This window comes from Cryptomeria japonica, chromosome 7 (genome assembly GCF_030272615.1).
Source record: "Cryptomeria japonica chromosome 7, Sugi_1.0, whole genome shotgun sequence".
Classification (NCBI taxonomy): Eukaryota; Viridiplantae; Streptophyta; class Pinopsida; order Cupressales; family Cupressaceae; genus Cryptomeria; species Cryptomeria japonica.
In genome coordinates, this window is record NC_081411.1 from 860622607 (window position 1) to 860636173 (window position 13567).

The 13567-nt window shown below is 36.5% G+C and overlaps 1 protein-coding gene across 8 annotated transcripts in view; it reads left to right on the forward strand.

Annotated features, from left to right (window-relative positions):
- LOC131047057 (probable cyclic nucleotide-gated ion channel 5) overlaps positions 1 to 7140 on the forward strand; it is a 159595-nt gene extending 152455 nt beyond the window's left edge. For 7 of the 8 annotated variants that reach the window (XM_059207863.1, XM_059207864.1, XM_057980879.2 and 4 more), the window contains 2 exons: positions 5760 to 5996; positions 6172 to 7140. In XM_059207863.1, coding sequence (XP_059063846.1) covers positions 5760 to 5996; positions 6172 to 6873 — 939 coding nt within the window. In that variant the 3' untranslated portion in view covers positions 6874 to 7140. The remainder of the gene's footprint in view (positions 1 to 5759; positions 5997 to 6171) is intronic. The other variant, XM_057980880.2, reaches the window with a different exon arrangement.
- Positions 7141 to 13567: the final 6427 nt, after the last annotated feature.

A 13567-nucleotide genomic window follows, 5' to 3' on the forward strand; every position in this document is an offset into this window, starting at 1 on the left:
GAGGGAAAAAGACATCTAAGGACATAGGGATGTGGTGACATCCACAAAAGTACTCGACATAATACTAAGGATTGCAGGGCTGCTAAAACTTTGATGGCAGAAACACACATAGTGGAGCAAAAATCTGAAAAGTTGCAAGTAGACTCATTTGAACATAAAGGTGGTGAAACAATTGTTGAAGCAAATCCATATGCCATTGCTGCCACTGCAAAAATCATACATGGAGAAGATGAGGAATGTTTATTTCATTCACAGATGTGGGTGAGTGGAAAACCTCTACATTACATTGGGAGTCTAAAAAATTTGACCTCTGCTGAAGCAGTTAAAAGGTTAAACTTGAAGACAAAACCTCACCCACAACCATACTCCATGGGTTGTGTGAGTCAATGAAGGGATATACATGTGAGCAGATAGTGTTGCTTATATTACTCAAAAACTAAAAAACTAAGAATAATTAGGGTTTGCAACTAAAAAATTAAGAAAAAATACAAAAAAATAGCTAGGGTTTGATTATTAAATAGCTAAGGTTTTTTTTTTTTTTTTCATTAAGCTAAAATACAATAAAATAATCAAATTTAAAATATAATGAAAATTCAAAAATAAAAAAAACAAAAATTACTAACTGTTGTCATTTTATGACACTCTTGGTCCATCAGTGAGAATCGATCAGAGATATGTTCTATGGACCAGCGTTGCTCTATTTGATCAGGGACAAAACCAATGGAATCATGAGATGTTAAGTGTTATCTTGTCAAGAGGCAGTTTTGGGCTTACCTCCTTTCCTCCCTTTCCTCCTTTCCTTCCGAATTCCGGAATTTTGGACCTCCTTTACTCCCTTTCGTCCTTTCCTTTTGGACCTCCTTTCCTCCCTTTTGTGCTTTCCTTCTAGACCTTGGAATATCGGAACCCCGGAATTCCGGACATCCTTTCCTTCCTTTCCTCCCTTTCCTCCCTTTCCTTTCGGACCCTAGAATCTTGGAACCCCGGAATCTCAGAATTCTGGACCTCCTTTCCTTCCAAACTTCAGGGTTCCCGAATCTTTTCCCCTTGTAGCATTTTCCAGAGGGCCCGACATCTGACTTCCGACAATTTGCAACACTTCCAGATGACGTGATCAACACTTGAAGCTCTTAATGCTCCATCAACCCTTGCGGCTTGTCTACTTTCATTCATGGAGCTACAGGGGCACATTTAATGGATTTTGCAAGATTGCCATCAAGTGGAGTCCAAGGCCATGCTTATTTATGGTTACTTGATGGCCTTCATGTCAAGTCTGCATGCTCTGACCTTGGAATGTCAAACAATCCACCTTCTAGAAGTACTCTTCTTGGGATTGCCTTGTCAGGGTATACCCAGGTTGCTTGCACGCACAAACATGTCAGATTTCTACACTTTCCTGCCTTCCTGAACTGACTTTCCTCTATGTATGCCAAGGTCAAGGTTTCCCCCCATTGACCATTGGTCTCTCTTGTGTGACCAATTTGCTATATATAGGTTGTTAAGCCTCATTGTAAGGGGTTCTCTCCCTATTGGCTAGAGCTATTCTAACTTCTCTTGAAGATTTGTATATTTTCTTGTAAATCTGCAACTGTAAGTTAGGCCATTGGCCTAAGAATGAATTGAAATCATCATTCATGTCTCTCTTCTACTTATGCATGTTGTGTATGTTTTCTTACCTTAATGATAAGTGTGTGTTTTTTGGCTTTCTCTCACATATGTTGTCTTAACTTGTTTTCTGAGTGTGACTTGTGGGAAACTTTTTCCCCTTTTGATATTTAGCAAATTCTAACCTTCATACATGCATTTGGGGTCATTCATGCAATTGAAGTTTGTGCATCTCCAGGGTATTTCTATTGGTTCTTTGTGTCATTTCGGGGTGGGGAAAGGAACATCTCTTATCATGGTGCATCATGTCCTTTCAAATTAGCATTTCCTTCTTCCCTTTTCCTCCGCAAGCTGTTAGGATAGGTTTAGAAGCAAAATTTGGAGTGTTGAGTTGGTTCAACACGTGCACTTGATTGAGAAGGAAGTCAGCCTTCTCCAAAGATTCAACCTTTTTGCGCAAGGTCCCACACTTTGGGATTGTTTCCATGTTTCACGAGGTTGTGTTGTTGATAGCTTAGCAAGGGTGCAAACTTTTGTGACAACACTAACTTATCTCTTTAAATTTGCTCCAAAATGAAGAAATGTAGCTCCAATTCAATGGTGGCCTCTTCCAAATCCTTCTTAAGCTCCTCGGAATACGTCATTAACAGCTACAAGCCTATCCAAATTATTTTCGATCACTATTTTGTCCTTAATCAATTTGCTGGTATTCTCTCCAATGACATATTTTTTGCTCAATGAGTAGTTTTTCTCTCCTCGTTTGAAAACAAAATGAATGGCTTTTTAGGGTGGAGGACATCACTTTGTGTCTGTGTTATCTAGGGATGTGTATACGGTCAAAATGGGTTGTCCTAGTTAGAAGTGTCCTCCAATTTATTTCATTCACAGATGTGGGTGAGTGGAAGGCCTCTACATTTCATAGTTGACATTGGGAGAGAGAAAAAATTGACCTTTGTTGAAGCCATTATAAGGTTAAACTTGAAGACAAAACCTTACCCACAACCATACTCCATGGATTGGGTGAGTCAATGAAGGGATATACAGGTGAGCAGGCAGTGTTGCTTATCCTACCCAAAAACTAAGGAAATAAGAAAAAACTAAGAACAATTAGGGTTAATAACTAAAAAATTAAGAAAAAATACAAAAAATAGCTAGGGTTTGATTATTTTACAGCTAAGGTTTCTTTTTATTTCATTAACCTAAAATACAATAAAATAATCAAATGTAGAATATAATGAAAATTTGAAAATAAAAAAAAACAATTTTTTTTAACTTACCTCTTTAAGTTTGCTCAAATGAAGAAATGTAGCTCCAAATCAATGGTGGCCTCTTCCAAATCCTTCTTAATCTCCTTAGATAAGTCATTGGCAGCTACAAGCCTTTCCAAATTATTTTCAATCACTGTTTTTTCCTTAATCAATATGCCAGCATTCTCTCCAATGACATATTTTTTGCTCAATAAGTAGTTTTTCTCTCGGTATTTGAAAACAAAATGAATGGCTTTTTAGGGTGGAGGACATCACTTTGTCTCTATGTTATCTAGGGACGTGTACCCAGTCAAAATGGGTTGTCCCGGTCAGAAATGTGAGGACGTGGGGATGCTTTGGAAATGTACCCTTCTGTTCCCCCCCCCCTCAAAAAAAAAAAAGGGGAAATGTACCAAGGACGTTTGGTATTTCAGTGGAAACAAAGATGGGCAGGGGATGCTTGGACATCCCCCGCCCCAGGGATGGCTACACGTCCCCTATGGCACGGACAACTTTTTAGGAGGTTATCACATTTCCTTTATGATTTCCATTTTTCTTGCTACTTCACGTGCAGAAACTATGTAAGCATCTCTTCTTGTTTCTTTATCACTGCCAGTTGACAATGATGCTTCTTCGAAAATGGATTTTAATTCTTGATCATTTTAAATTTCTATGATAAGCTTGTGAAATACTTTTATTGTATGGCCAATTTCTTCAGAAATGTTATCTTTAAAGCATCTGCTACATCATTTTGTTTTGTTTAGACTAAAATATTGTTAAAAAAATTGGTTGCTGATGTTCTTTAGTAACCATCTATTATTTCTTGCCTGGTATTTCGAGCAAAATGGTTTTCATTGTGTATTAAGGTCCAGGAAAACATCTTACAAGGGACATTATTTCTGTGGGCATATTACCAAACTAGTCCTTATTGCTTGGCCTATTTCCTTTGAATACCTCAGTTTTTTCATGCTGTTAACTTGATTGCCAAAACTAAAAAATGCTATATCATCAATATCTTTCTGTTTTGCTCCACCTTAATTGGTTAAATCTATAATTACTTTTCGTTTTGGAGTATCTGAAATAGGGTATATCATATTCGGAAAAATAGAGTTTTCAATAGGACTGAGCAAATATTGTTGAATTCTGAAAAAAATTGAATTTGGTGGTGATCTTGAAAAATCTTTTGATAACCAAGGAGTTCTAGGTGTAAGCAAAAGTATGTTAGAGGGTGATCTTTCAAATTTCAAGCATAAATATTCATATCAATATGGAGAAATTGCCTTGTCAAATCTCAATATTAAACTCGTTATAGGGTGGGTTAGGTATATCAGTTGCAGCACAAATTAGATAAAGACTCAAATTCTGTGCTCATAAATGCAATGTGTTTAAGACTGTATGTAAACATGTCTATAAACAATGCGAGTGTTAAGGCTGCTTCATATAATATACAAATAGAACATTTGTGAAAACTTCATGTAATTTTTATATAATATGACATTGGTTTTGTCAGTGAATGCAATTAAATTTTGTTAAAACTTCATTTGTTTATCACTTTCTATGAAATGAAAATCAAAATATCAATTGAACTCCAATATTATGTGTTAAGGTTCTATGATGTATATGATGATTGCCTTATCAATGCTATCATATGAATATTTGAGATTTTTTATATTTTTTTTAATTTTCCTTTTTTTAATAGCAGTCGCCTGTCATCCCCTAAAAAATGGCTCCCACCCATCCCCATCCCTGAAACGTGCCCCCCCATCCTCACTCTTCCCTGTCCCTGAAACTTGGGGTAACATAGCTTTATGTCCTTTTATAGTCTTAATGTTTTTTTTATTGTTTTTAATTTTTCTTTTCTCCATGCCTGTCACAGCATAGTCTGATCTGTGAGACTCACCAGGTCTAGTGAGTTTGGAACACTTGGCAAGTCTTAGGACTCATTGGGGACCCAGATCTCGACTCACCAGGACCCATTTTGCCTGCCTTGCCTCTGCACTCATCGAGTCTGGGTGAGTCTAGGCAAGCCTTGTAGCACTGATTCATATGCTTATTTTCACTCTAGGACTTCCCTATTGTAATCAAACCTACTTGCTAGGTGCATTAGCTGACTATGTTCACTTGTTGTCAGTAACCTAATTACTAATTTCATTCTGGAAATGCAAATGAGAAGAGAGTCACTTTCTGTTGTGGTGTCTACTTTGGGGTGTGAGGGAGGCATCACTCTTTGCATAATCTTTATCTTCAGCTATCAAGAGCAAAGGTGCCTAGCCTATCGTAGGGATGATGTCAGATGTAGGAATTAGTAGTGAACCAAGCAAAGATGCAGTATGTTCAAGACTCGAGCTTATTACTAAAAAGAGTCACTAATTTCAGATGAAGATGATATATTCAATCCAGTACTGAATATTTATAACTTAAACTAAACGACTTCAAACATCATATTCATGTCTTCATTCTTTGACCAACACATGGAGCTGGCAGTTGAGCAATATTATTAATCAAGATGACCACAGGTATGCAAACACGGAATAAAGATGGTTTATGAAGGCCTCACAGTGAACACTCGTGTTTTTTACATATGATAAATAAAGAAAATCTTATTCAGTGGACATTTGTTTGACTTGTATTACTTTCTATTGTTGTCAAGTATTGTGTTCTTTTGTATGACACTTTGGGATTGAAACTTGAATATATTGCTAAGCTAATTAAGGTTGTTCGATATTGTGTTCTGGTTATTTGTCATATTTATGACTGCAGCATATTTGTAGATACAAAGCCCACATACCAACCATAAAAATTTCTTTGCAGATGTGCATAATTTTATTTGTATTTCAAATTAGTCTTATCAAGCCTTGGAGTATGGTAAAGAGAGTGATGCCCACTGTTGTGTTCTTTCTACTGTAGACCTATCTGCAATCTTTGACTATCAGGCTGGAAGAAATGAGAGTAAAGAGGAGTGATACAGAGCAATGGATGCGCCATCGCTTGCTCCCTGATGACCTTAGGCATCGTGTACGTCGCTATGACCAATACAAATGGCTTGAAACCAGAGGTGTTGATGAAGAGCATATAATTCAGAGCCTTCCAAAAGATCTCAGTCGCGACATCAAGCGGCATCTCTGTTTGGGCTTAGTCAAACGTGTGAGTGACATTTATGATGCAAAATGTCTTCCACCTTGTAGTCAACAATTCCCTTTAATCCTGGGTTCTACTTTTAAACTTGTTTCATGATCAATTCACTGGTGACAAGTACTTGGAATGCATACTATTTGTTCCGTCATTTGGATGTTGCCTTAATAGATTTGTTGTTTGATAGGTACCATTGTTTGAGAATATGGATGATCGTTTGTTGGATGCAATGTGTGAGCGTCTTAAGCCATCCCTTTATACTGAAGATACATACATTGTACGAGAAGGAGATCCTGTTGATGAGATGCTTTTTATTATTCGGGGCCATTTAGAGAGTGTGACAACAAATGGAGGACGAACTGGATTTTTCAATCGTGGTCTTCTCAAACAAGGAGATTTCTGTGGGGAGGAACTACTAACTTGGGCTTTGGATCCCAAGGCAGGTGTGAACCTTCCATCATCAACAAGAACAGTGAAAGCATTGTCAGAGGTAGAGGCATTTGCTTTAAGAGCAGAGGATTTAAAATTTGTTGCTAGCCAGTTCAGGCGCCTGCACAGCAGACAGGTTCAACACACCTTTCGCTTCTACTCCCAGCAGTGGAGAACATGGGCTGCTTGTTTCATTCAAGCAGCCTGGCGCCGTTACTGTAAAAGAAAGGAAGCTGAATTTCTTCTCAAGGAGGAGCACAAATTGCACACTGCGATGGTAGCAAACAATGCCACTGTTTCCCCCAGTTTTGGAGCAACTATTTATGTATCCCGTTTTGCTACAAATGCTCTTCGTCGTGTGCAAAAGATGCGTAATATGAAGTTGTCAGAACGGACGACACAATTAATTAAACTCCAAAAACCATCAGAGCCTGATTTTAGTGCTGAAGATCCAGAATAAGTTTTGTAGTAACATTTGTCGTCTTACTATGTGGTCAAAGATTTTTCCTTTGTGCAGATATAAAACAAATCTCATCTAGTTAGTGAGCATTTGAACTGAATGTGTATCTCTTATTCACAAAACTTTACAAGAGGTGTTCAACTGGAGGGAAATGGTTTTTTATTGTAAATCAATTTTCAAGTTGTGATTCTGTACAGTATGGCAGTCAATGTGCTTTCTTTCTTGTAATCGAGATTTTAAGATCAATCCTATGCATATTAATTTCAATTCCAGCATATTTTGCTCCTCAAAGATTCCTTGGTAATTGTGAAATAGAAGCAAATCATCGATATTCTCAGCAACAAAGCAAATATATTCATTTCTGAATTGGATAACTTTATCATTTTGTGATGGCACGTATATTTCAATATTCAAGGAAATATATGGGAGGAATGGTCTAGTGTTACGCAGCTACAGTATTGTAATGGTTGTCTTATGATGTGCCTGAAGTTTCTTCCTTTGATTCATCTTATGGACCATTTAGTTTGAAATGCAGGATGTCAAAGGCCTTGCCTAATGAGATTAAGACCATTCAAAGATACAAATATCCACTTGTGACAGTAACTAACTTTGCATGATTGATTTTGTTTGACATCAAATTATGTTATTTTAGACTGCAGATTTCTTGTGCTGTGGATCTTTGACTTGTTTTCAGTTACGCTGTATTAGTTTACATTTTTAATGTGATTCTTTTGGGATCCACACAAATTCTTAACCGATTTGTCTCAAACTGGAGTAGGCAGGCTATTTCTAGGAGATTATTTGCTTGAAGTAGAATTAGTTTATATGCATCTGTTAAGAAAAGTCTCCGAGCTTTCTGCAATGTTGGCTTTCACTCAAGTAGAATTAGTGTGTATTTGGCAATATCTAAATGTAAAAATACAAACTAATTCTACTTGAGTGACTTATGTTCACAGATAATGAATGCTACCGTTGTTAGTGAGTAAATTGTGTTTTACAGCATTTTTCAACATGTGCAACTGCAAGGGCCACGTTTGGAATGACTCCCAAGGAACATCGAACCTGTGTTGCTACAAATCATGAAATAACTGCTTTAAGATATGAACAGGCATGATGATGCATATTGCTGTAAGGCTTCAGACGCTGATAAAGTGTAGCTTATTCAGTGACTATGTTTCAACTCATTTAAATCAATCTTTTCCTCCAAATGGCAGAACCATAATCATTTTGGATCGTTTAGATATTTTTTGCAGTTTTTTCTTCTTAGTAATGGTAAATATATCGGTAAGGTATAGTAGCAAACATTAAAAAATTGGACTATGGCATATACCAGCACTGCACTAGGAGTCACTTTTTATTAGCAGAACATTCTTTAATAGCAAGGATATCAATAAGGAATGTTGATAAAAAGTATATTAATGGCATAATGCAGGTCTGGGATTGCACTTGATTGCATAACATCTATGTATCTAGGGGATGAACCTCCTGCATTTTGACCCCATACACTAGTTGAAATGTTCCAGAGGAAATGTCCCTAGTGGTCCCAGACCTCTGGAAAATATTGTAAATGTTTTCAGGGCATCAATTTTATTATTTTTGCAAAATCGGTTGGAACATTAGGGAATGGTTGATGCAAACGGATATTCCCCTACCAAAAGCAACTCACAAAAACAATAATGAAATTAAAGGAAACATGTAAGACACAATTCTTGCTTTCAATTATTTTTCCCGAAAATGGAATTACAAAGTTTTTTAGAAGTTACAGTAGATTTCAGCCTTATTGGCTTCATGCAAAATCCAGCAACGTATGATGAAAACCAGTGACCTACAAAAAAGAACTACCTCCTCGAAAACTTTGGAAAGAAGGTTAACTTTAAAGTTTCCAAAACTATGGGCAACTCCCAAATTCTCATGCTAAGATAAGGAGACTACAAATGAATTTAAAAATTTGCCAAAATTGCTCTCCCTCATCTACAAATGGCCACCTCCTCCTTAACTAAGTCAAAATAGGCATGTCTTGTCAAGTGTGCTTTGTCCAAGTTTGAAATGTATTAAATGGCAAGTCCCAACATGAGTGATTATGGAAGGAACGTTTCTTTCCACTCCCATATTGGACACAAAAATGAAATTTCGAGGTTATGCCTTGAAGATGCTTCTTATATGTGTCCATCTCCCTTGCAATTTGAATCTTCAGATTACAGCCAATATATTTATTAAATATTAAGCCCTTATTACATAATTTATTTTCCAAAACATTTATTCCTAAACATTTGCATAAAAAAGGTAAAATATTTTTGATGATGCAAGATTAGCCTTACACCATGGATGCTCCTGCATGGATGGTTCTTGGAGATTGTCAAGGGATACCTATGGCCTAGGCATTTAAAATAAATTAGAGAAACACAAAAATGAGGTTAAAAAGTACAATTTTTACATTTTTTTTTGGAAATGACAAAGAAAGAGAACTACGAGGAGAAAATAACGTATGTCAGAAAACAACAGAAGCATCAAAAACTACATTTCAATTAAATTTACCATCCATTGTACATTTGTTTGTCTGTTTGTTTTTTAGTAAGTTTACAAGACATGGAATTTTTGTTTTGTTTTTGTTATATGTTTGCACTTAAAGTTGTGTTTTCAGTTTTCACTTAATAATAATAATATGAGTGGCAATGAGGTTAGTGAGGGTTAAGTTCAAATTCAACAAAGGGACTTCAGAAGTGTTAGGGGTTCTTTTACAAGTAGGTGAGTTGTAGGCATTGTAAGTTAATCCATTTGAATGGCATTCTACTCTTAAAATCTTACGCAAAGGGTCCTTCCATGCTAAATTTTTTTTTAAACAATTCACAATAGCGAGACACAAAGATAGGAAAAAATTTCATATGGGAGTTTAGTGGTCAATTATGCAACGAGGATGATAGAGGTGACCATAAAAGGATTTTCCCTCATATATCATACATAAGTGGATGGGATAAAATGGAAAAAAAAAACTCTAGCTAATAATATTGAGGTGTTTGGGTTGTTGATGGAGGCTGGGGAAACTTACAAAGGAATGTCAAAAAAAAAACTACAAAATCTAGTTTGTCATTCCCTCAAATTATGGATGTTGATAGTCGAAGGGAAGAAAGGGAAGAGAGTTCTATCAAGGAAAAAGGAAGGGTTACTAGTGATGTTGAAACGTCCAATATTCAATTATGAAAAGTAGCAATCTTCCATTGCCAATTTTTATATGCCCTCACATTTCATGTGGCATGTTCTACCTATTTCAAACAAATGTTCAAAGATGCAATTTATGTTGGTCTCTCACAAATGCATCAACTCTTTTGTAAAGAATATTTTAAGATGAATTTAGTTATAGAGGGCATATGGTAAAGTTGGAAGAAGACGAGGTGCTCTATTATTATGGATGGGTTGATTGATATTAGACATTAAATGTGTGTTACTAGTTTGCATTTTTTAGAGTTATAAATTGTTCAAAAGAAGAGAAGACTTAATACTTTCAATTTTCAATTTTGAAGGCCATAGAGGAGATTGGGCCCTCAAATATTGTACAAGTGGACATATGTGACCATAGTATTGGAGGATGTTTACAAACATAATTTTTGGACCCTATTTGTTCATGTGTTGAACAATGTATTGAAATACGTAAACAATATAGATGGAATCAAGGGAGTGGTGATAAAAAAAAAATATATGCAGATGTTTATTTGCCACTATCACATTTCACTTGTTCTTTTAACACTTTTTAACACTTTTTTTTTAAGGAGTTCTTCAAACTTGTAGAAATTATTTGAGCCTTGAGGTATAGAAGCCTCTGCAAGTAATGATAGCTAATGCAAATTAGATTGTGCAATGAACCATCCCTTGAACAATTTTTTACTTAACTTTTATACTCATTTCTCCATGAACATTTTGTCAAACAGTTAAAATAATATAAACATAATAGCTTTCTATTTGCATGTCAATATGTTGCTAGATTTTGTAGTATTCTCATATATCTTCCACAATGTTTGATGCACACAACATTATAAACAATTGTTGCTCTAAGAGAAATAAATGAAAGCAATAGAGGTTTGTCCCAGAAATATTTGATTCCTTATTTTTTATTGTTATGTTATTCAATAACAGTTAACAGAAAAAAAAAACTGAAAACTTACTTTTCCGACCTCTAGCAGCAATGTATAAAGAAGTTGAATAGGTAGGCAATCAATGCATCAACACATTGAACAACAGAAATTGAAATTAAAACCCAAAGGGTTCCCACGTTGAAATTAAACTCCTCCAAATGCTACACATCTACCAGGTATGACCCCTTCAAATCACCTCCAACGTACATCTTAGAAGGACAAGAAATGTTGTAATAACAAGTTTTGAAACCTCTCAGCCGTTAGCCAAGAAGACAGCCCCAGAGCTATCCTTGCCAACCAAGGGGAAAACTCACGCCTTGCAACACATAGTCATCACCCTCCAGTGCTACCAACCTCACACCACAATGTTGCAGTGATATTGCCTAGCTATATAGTCGCAAATTGCAGCCATAACGCCACGCCCTTACTATTGTTCCAATCATCCAGCTGGGATATAGTATTACGCCAAGCATGGAAGATGATTTCTATTGCCTAAATTCATCATGGAGTTCAATGTGTTGCGCTTAATGTCAAACTCCAACCCTTGGCGTCCAAACTTGCACGTAACCCTTGCAATTATCAAACAAAATGTCCTGCAAGACTTCGCAATTTATACATTCAATCGATTATTTCCTAGCGTGAAACATCTCTTAAGCATAATCTGTGGTCCTAAATTAATCACACTATTGAAACAAAGGTTTTTAGTAACTGCTATATCTGATAGATTAAATACACGAAATAATAATACAAATGACAATGCATACTAGACACAGGAGTAAAATATATCTTTATTTGCAAATAAAATTATTATAGAGAAGAAGACCAGAGATGGTCGGCCAAGGATTACAATTGATCCAACTATATCCTCCTCCCTACCTTGGCAATACACAACATATTTAAAGGAATCGACGGTTGCCGAGAGGAACACAACCATCAACCAACAGACACATAACTACTCAGAGTGACAACCCATTTAATACAAATATTTAATACATTGCTGGATATCAAATATTTAACAATAGGCATTTTATGTCAACTACATCATCCCCCCAAAAGAAAAGTCCGTCTTCTAGATGATAAGTAAACATCAAGTAATGTTCAGGAAGACTGATGACAAGTGTAGAAAATGATTTGGATTGGACAACCCCAACTTGTAGTGTACTTGTCAAATCAAATGGGAGTTTGGGGGCAACACCCCCAACAAGGTCAAGGGGCAGCACCCCTCATGGGGATCTGGGGGCATGAATTTCTTGATTTTTTAAGATGCCATAAGCAATATTGATGAAGCCAAAAGATAGAGATTTCACAACACACAGAGTCTTATACAAATTACATATGGTCTGAAACCACACGTACGGGTTGATGGTGTTCACATATGGTTGTTGCAGTACTCCATGTATTGTCTTATAGCCCTCAATTTTGTCGTATAGCCCAATATCCTTGTATGGCTTACTCTGTTCATACCAATGCCTACTTTCATGTACAACCTATGCTTCTCCTTGTACGACATCTTTTTCCCATCGTATGACATGTCTAGTTCAATTTGCAATGTCTTGGCATACAGCTTCAAGTTATATGATTTGATCTTCTCATGTTTGAATGACTTGTATGGTTTCCTTCTTTGCATGTCATGTAGTCTTCCATTTCACTTCTCATACGATTTAATGTTCCTGTATGCCCTTAGCTCGTACGACCTCTTATTTCGGCCTGCTTCGTATGGCGTATTGATTTCGTTTGTATAGTATGCTCCTATGTCCTTCATACGACTTGTTTGATATCCCATTTGGTGCATGCACAACCTTGTACAATTGCTATGTTTTTCCATATGGCGATGGTATCCCGTTGTATGCCTTCCTTCCAACGATCTCATATGGTTGTTGCATATCCCCATATGACTTCTTGTCGGATTCTTGCATGAATTCCCAACCTCATATGGGTTCTTGTTGAATGACCCATTCTCTCCTTGGTACGACGTGGGGTATGATTCACTATGTGTGTATGTCTTTCATGTTCGTACGGCGTATGAGTTGACTCCATGTATGACTTGTTTGGTTACCCTTTGATTGCATTAAGTCTACTTCCTTCCACTCCTATGTACGACTTGACCTCGTATGGTTTCTCCTGCCTACCACTTGACCTAGTATGAAATGCTTCAAACAGTCTTTGCTTTTCCACAAGTCAAAATTTTTCTATTATTTTCCTTTCTTTTTTCATCTTTGTACTATCAAATGTATTGTCCATAGCTTTACACACTTGCATCTATTGCCCTTTCACTAAGAGTTGTCACTTCAATAAAAGTACACGTTGACAAAAATATATCATAGCCCTCCATTTGTCAATGAAATAGTCCATTCAAGGAACTTGTCTCATCTTCTCAACAGTCTTCCAACTCGAGCACCCCTTCATCGTTAGGTTCCATTATTTTCCTTCCTTTGTCCATAACAAAATCTCCACCCCCGAACTTTGAGTCAGAGGATGCTAGTTCTTTACTCACCACTAGGTTTCTCAAGTCGATGACATACTTCCTCTCTCGATTCTTGATCGAGAGTGTGTTTCACATCCAATTA